This window comes from Geospiza fortis, unplaced genomic scaffold (genome assembly GCF_000277835.1).
Source record: "Geospiza fortis unplaced genomic scaffold, GeoFor_1.0 scaffold254, whole genome shotgun sequence".
In the NCBI taxonomy this organism is placed as follows: domain Eukaryota; kingdom Metazoa; phylum Chordata; class Aves; order Passeriformes; family Thraupidae; genus Geospiza; species Geospiza fortis.
The window spans coordinates 886,464-893,251 of NW_005054441.1; the positions used below are offsets into that span (position 1 = coordinate 886,464).

The window sequence follows — 6,788 nt, forward strand, 5'->3', positions numbered from 1 at the left end:
GGAGGGGCACAAGGGCGCGGTGTCCCCCCGGCCCTGCGGCCAGCCCTGCCGCCGGCTGCCTGGGGAGGGTGGCGGGGCCGGGGGATGGCAGCAATTTGTCGGGCTCGTCTGAATAACCGGCCACCAAGGAAGATCAGCCGCCCACCGCCCCGGCCAAGTATTGTTTTTGGAACTCACTGCTGCTTTTTTCGGCTCCTGTCTTACTTTTCTTTGACCTTCTTCCCTGATTTAAGACACATGCCCAGCCCTTGCCCAGCTGCACTGAATTAGCGGCTGCTGCTGGGGAGGGAAGAGGGAACCAGACCCTGTGGTGGCCCCGGGAGCAGCCGGTGGGGACAGGTTCCCCAGGCAAAGAGGGGTTCCTCTGGCAGGATGAGTCCCCTGGGCAGGGGTCCCCAGGGTTAGGATGGGTTTGCCTGCAGATTTGGGTCCCTGTGGGCACAATGGGCTCCTCAGTGAGGGGACAGTCCCCTGTCCCTTGTTGGCCATGGCAGGGACACCTGTGGGGCCACAGCTCTGGGTCCAGAGAGGGGCAGGTCCAGAGGTGTCAGAGTCTGTCCCATGAGGAAGGATCTGTGCTTGCAGAGATTTTTGGGGGCTTAGTGGAGCTGTGCTGGGGGTTGGGGCTGGCAGTTACCGGTGTCTGTGCTGGGTTCGGGGACAGTGGGGTCTGCACTGGGATGTCTGTGCCAGGTCACAGCAGGGTCTGTGTAGGGGTCACTGGTTCAGGGGACACCCAGGGACCCACGCGTGCTGTTGTCAGGGTTTGTGCTGGGGGAGCAGATTTAGGGTTAATGGGATCTGTGCTGGACTTGGGAACAAGTGGGAGTAGCAGGGTCTGTATGGGGCCAATCCCTGCCAGGAGCCTGTTTCAGGGGACATTGTTCCCTCTAGGCAGGGTCACTCTGGGACACAGCTGCTTCACCAGGGAATGGCATCGCTGCTCTGGGATGAGTGGGGCTCGATCTGGAGTGCTCACCCCATCCCACAGCCACAGCTCTGTCCTTTCCCAGCTCCTGCCCGTGGCCACCTCCTCACCTCAGAGCAGCACTTGCCCTTGGCACCCTCCCCAGGCATGACCCTGTGGCATGGCAGTGGCAGTTGTCACCAGCCACCCCCCTCTCAGCCCTGGCAGGAATCCAGCTGAGCTCCTTCCTTCTCCTCCTCCTCTTCCTCCTCCCCACAGTCATGAGGGACCCGAAGGGCCAAATCCTGCCCTTGGGGACCAGCTTGGTGCTGCCCTGGCTGCACACAGGGATGTTCAACCCTCTGCCTGCTGCTTGCCAAGCTGTGCTGCTCCTCACCAGGAAGGCTCCCAACACCTTTCCATCCCATGGTGGGGTTGTGGGCCCCCAGCCAGGAAGCACTGATTTTCCAAATTGGAAAAAAAAATGGGATGCGGGAAGGAGGGGCCAGGGATGGGGATGCATTTTCCTTGTTTTCTTTTTGGGGCTGGACTCATCCAGCAGCGCTCACCAAATGGAAAAAGGCAGTCAGAGCACGTCTTGTGTGCCGGGCCAGGCGCCAGCCGCCGGGCTGGCTGCAACTGGGGCAAACTGGGGGAGTTTCTCACTGGTCCAGAGGGAGTGGAGAGGTCCAAGGCACCCAGAGTTCGAGTGGGAGCACCCGGCATGCTGCAGGCATGGGGGAGCCGGCACTGGGGTGTTGTGGTCTGGCAGCGCCTGACGCCCGCACAGCAGCTCCGGTGGGCACAGTGTCAGCTGGGATTTCAGGTGGGATTTCTGCACCTGGTGGGAGCAGTTCCTGCAAAGGGGAGAGGGTCCGGGTGCTGCTGAGGTGGCCAAACTCGTGCAGGAGCCTGTCTCTTTGTGGCACTGGCTCCTGTACTGCCCAGCCACTCCCTGCAGGTTGTTGGCCCGGGAAAATCAGAGCCGGTGGGATTTATGGAGGTCAGCTGGAATGAGGATAACCTCGCTGGGTGGTGAGGGGATCCCCAACCCTGGTGGGCATATGCCTCTGCCACAGCTTTTTCTTCTGGTTGCACTGGAATGCAGCCCAGTGGGAATGAGCCTGGCAGGTCCCCAGGGCTCCACAGCCACCTTAGGAGGGAGCTTGGAGGGACTCGGCCAGGAGTGACCCCCTGTCCCTCTGCTCCCACAGGATGAGTTCCACCCCTTCATCGAGGCGCTGCTCCCCCACGTCAGGGCCTTTGCCTACACCTGGTTCAACCTGCAGGCCCGCAAGCGCAAATACTTCAAGAAGCATGAGAAGAGGATGACGAAGGATGAGGAGAGGGCGGTGAAGGACGAGCTGCTGAGCGAGAAGCCGGAGGTGAAGCAGAAATGGGCCTCGCGCCTCCTGGCCAAGCTGCGCAAGGACATCCGGCCCGAGTGCCGCGAGGACTTCGTGCTCTCCATCACGGGCAAGAAGCCCTCATGCTGCGTCCTCTCCAACCCCGACCAGAAGGGCAAGATGCGCCGCATCGACTGCCTGCGGCAGGCGGACAAGGTGTGGCGGCTGGACCTGGTCATGGTCATCCTCTTCAAAGGGATCCCGCTGGAGAGCACCGACGGCGAGCGCCTGGTCAAGTCGGGCCAGTGCACCAACCCCATCCTCTGCGTCCAGCCCCACCACATCAGCGTCTCCGTCAAGGAGCTTGACCTCTACCTGGCCTACTTCGTCCGTGAGAGAGGTGGGTGCTCATCTGCCTGCAGGGCACAGCCTGGCTGTGCCGTGCCATGGCCAGCTCCGGGGCTTTGCTTTAGCTTTCCCTCCCCATGTGTCCCATTCCCGTCTCCAGCTGGGGACACTGCTCCCAAACACCTTTCCCACTGCAGACCTTGCAGTGCTTCCCTCTCCAAGCTGCTTCTCGGGTGGGTGCCCCCACTCTGGCCCCTCTCCCCCAGCCAGGGCTGATCCCAGCTGCCCAGGAGCAGCACACAAAGGTCCCTGAGGATGCTGCTGTCTCTGGGCATTCCCAGCATGGAGTTTTGGGGGTTAAACCCAGAGCTAACCCCACATCCCGTGCCTAGCTGAGAGGAGTGGGTGGGCAGCCTGGGCAGGGAAGGGGCAGCCTGTTCCTGGTGCATCCCCAAGGGCTGGAGCTGGAAGAGGTCCAGCAGTGCCCATTTGCCATGGACTATGGTGCCAACCCCTCGATGCCAGAGCAGGGACGGGGCAGCGAGGCTGGCGGGGGAGGGCACAGCAATAATGTTGGTGGGGGCAGCTCCTGCTGTGGATACTGGTCCTGGCCCTTCACCTGCCTGGGGGTGCCATGGACTTGCTGGGAGAATTGGCTGCTTTCATTGCAGCAAGGAGGGTCAAACCTGCTCTCAAAGGGGAAACTGAGTCACGGAGTGCAGCGCAGGCAGCGGCTCTCTCTCTCAGTTTGGGTCCTGAGCCATTGTCCTCTCCACCAGCTCACGTCACCTCCCCACATGCTGGGAAGGGGAAGCTCAGAAGTAGGGATTTTACCTGGGCAGGTTTGTTGTCCCTGGCTGGTGACGTGCTGGCACAGACACCCTGCCAGCAGCTGGGGTCCCCCACTCACCCTGCCATCCTCCAGCATACCCAGGTGTGTGAGGAGCCAGGGCAGCTGCTGTGTGATCCCAGCTGAGGGCTGGGCTTTGCACAGGGCTGGTTCACAGACAGGAGGGTCTGGGACTTGCAGCCCTAGGGGTGATCAAGGGTCTCATGGCCACCTCTGGCCAGGCCAGGCTACCCAGGTGTGTGGGGGTGGCAGGATATTGGTCCCCTCCTGGCAGCACCTCTTGCCCATGCCCACAGCACGAGGTGATGTCCCCCGGTGCCCTGAGCTTACCCTCATCAGCACCACGGTAGGGAGAACGTGGGGCTGTGGCTCTTTGCCTGGTACTGGCCAGAGCCCAGGGACAGACAGTGACACCACAGAGGCCACTGTGGTGCCGGCAGTGCCAGCAAATCAGGTGCCAGTGTTGTGAATCATGGAGGGCACACACTCTGCCCAGCCATCTGTGGGATATGCTGGGTGTCACTGGGGAAACTGAGGCAGGGCAGGCATGTGACCTCCCCCACTACCCAGGGAAGGGGTTTGGCAGGACTATCAGGCCCTTGTGGCTTTGGGGAACATGGGGCACAGCCTCCAGCAGGGAATAGCCAGGGCCAGGGCCAGACCCTGCTCCAGGGCCCAGGTGGGACCCTGGGCTGGCGTGGGGCACATCCGTGGTTCCACACGTGTGTGCAGCCAGGACCTGCCCGCCCGGCTGTGCCCCCGGTGTGTGAGCACGTGTGCTGCCAGGACCTGTGCCCATGCACGTGACTCACCCGCTCCATGGCACCGAGGGACCCAGCAGGGCACTGGGAAGGGTGGGTGCTCTGCTGGGAACGGGGGCCCAGGGTGCAGGCTGGGGGTGTCCTGTGCACCCAGACAGGAGTGGGGTGTCGTGTGCTGGGCTGAGCTGGGCTGTAAACGGGGGCACCCTGTACTCACTGGGATGGGGCTGCTGCATACTGGGCTGGACTGGGGGCACCCTGTGCTGGCTCAGCTGGAGGTGCAGGGTCACACTGGGCTGGAGTACCCTGGACTGGGTTGAACTGGGAGCACCCTGATGCTGGACTGGGAGCCCTAAGGTGGCCAAGCTGAAGGCAGGGACCAGAACCCCCACAGCCTCTACAACGGGGTCCCCATTGCCACCTGGTGTGTCTCCCTGGCCATGCCGTGTCCAGCTGCTGTCCCCAGGAGGTGGCTGCCCCCCTCCCACCCCCCGCCCCTCCACCGACGACCTTGACCCCGGTGTCTGGGTCCCCAGCAGCCGCAGTCACCTGACTGTCTAATTGGGAACACAGCGGCTGTAAATACTCCCTGATAAGGCCTGGCAGCCTCTCACTTTCACTGTTAAGGTCGCTCTGGCCCTGGTTAAGGGGGACCAGCATGGGCAAGGAGCAATAGCGTGGGACCCCTGGGGTGCTGCAGGGTGCTGGGCGCTCAGCATGGCCTGCTCCCAGCCCACAGTGGGCATGTTCTGTCAGGCTGTGGCTGAGGGGAGGGGTCTCTGGCCTCCCACCTTGGTGGGGAAACTGAGGCAGGGAAGAAGCCACCACATCGATGGGACCCTGCATGGCACGGCCAGGCTGCTGACAGCACTAGAGGGGTGCTGGGGATCGCTGTACCACAGCCTGGTGGGCTCAGGGAGCTTCTCCCTGCCCGACGTGCTGCCCTCCTGCTCCCTCCTACCTGCTCCTGCCCGGCACACTGCCCGTTCTTACCTGCCCCCTCCTGCCTGATTCTGCCTCCTCCCTCCTTCCCGCCCGCTCTGCCTGCCCGCTCCTGCCCTCTCCTGCCCGCCCGGGATGCAGGATGAGTGCAGGATGAATGCAGGATGGGAGCAGGGCTGGATGCAGGATGAGTGCAGGATGAGTGCAGGATGGGAGCAGGGTTGGATGAAGGATGGGTGCAGCATGGGAGCAGGGCTGGATGCTGGATGGGTGCGGGATGAGTGCGGGGCTGGATGCAGGATGAGTGCAGGATGAATGCAGGATGGGAGCAGGGCTGGATGCAGGATGAGTGCAGGATGAGTGCAGGATGGGAGCAGGGTTGGATGAAGGATGGGTGCAGCATGGGAGCAGGGCTGGATGCTGGATGGGTGCGGGATGAGTGCGGGGCTGGATGCAGGATGAGTGCAGGATGAATGCAGGATGGGAGCAGGGCTGGATGCAGGATGAGTGCAGGATGAGTGCAGGATGGGAGCAGGGTTGGATGAAGGATGGGTGCAGCATGGGAGCAGGGCTGGATGCTGGATGGGTGCGGGATGAGTGCGGGGCTGGATGCAGGATGAGTGCAGGATGAATGCAGGATGGGAGCAGGGCTGGATGCAGGATGAGTGCAGGATGAGTGCAGGATGGGAGCAGGGTTGGATGAAGGATGGGTGCAGCATGGGAGCAGGGCTGGATGCTGGATGGGTGCGGGATGAGTGCGGGGCTGGATGCAGGATGAGTGCAGGATGAGTGCAGGATGGGAGCAGGGTTGGATGAAGGATGGGTGCAGCATGGGAGCAGGGCTGGATGCTGGATGGGTGCGGGATGAGTGCGGGGCTGGATGCAGGATGAGTGCAGGATGAGTGCAGGATGGGAGCAGGGTTGGATGAAGGATGGGTGCAGCATGGGAGCAGGGCTGGATGCTGGATGGGTGCGGGATGAGTGCGGGGCTGGATGCAGGATGAGTGCAGGATGAGTGCAGGATGGGAGCAGGGCTGGATGCAGGATGAGTGCAGGATGGGAGCAGGGTTGGATGAAGGATGGGTGCAGCATGGGAGCAGGGCTGGATGCTGGATGGGTGCGGGATGAGTGCGGGGCTGGATGCAGGATGAGTGCAGGATGAGTGCAGGATGGGAGCAGGGCTGGATGCAGGATGAGTGCAGGATGGGAGCAGGGTTGGCCCCCCTCCCTGCACCTCCCACCAGTGCTCCCCACCTCCATGGGCTCCCTTGCTGCGCCCTCACCATGGTGCCTCCATCCCTGCAGCTCCATCTATGCATCCTTGTATCCCCATGCTGGTAGCCCCCATCCTTGGACCCCACCCCCCTCCCACCCAGGCTCCCAGAGCCGGGGAGAGGCAGAACAGGGGCGGTGCTGGCCCCTCACACCCTCTGAGGTTCTCTGCACCCCCCTCCCCAGCCAGCATGCTCAGGGGGCAGGGGGTCCAGGCTCTGCCCTGCAGTGAGCTTTTCCCGGCAGTGCCCCTCGGCTGAGCCGCCAGGCCGAGCGGGGTGGGAGCAGATGGGTGCCCAGGGCAAGCAGGCAGTGGGCCCCAGGGTGGCATCGAGCTCCTGGCAGCCCCGGCCGTGCCGCCG

The 6,788-nt window shown here is 63.1% G+C and overlaps 1 protein-coding gene across 1 annotated transcript in view; it reads left to right on the forward strand.

Annotated features, from left to right (window-relative positions):
- NFIC (nuclear factor I C) overlaps positions 1-6,788 on the forward strand; it is a 32,423-nt gene that overhangs the window by 15,267 nt on the left and 10,368 nt on the right. Inside the window, exon 2 of the mRNA XM_031062201.1 lies at positions 2,122-2,653. Coding sequence (XP_030918061.1) covers positions 2,122-2,653 — 532 coding nt within the window. The remainder of the gene's footprint in view (positions 1-2,121; positions 2,654-6,788) is intronic.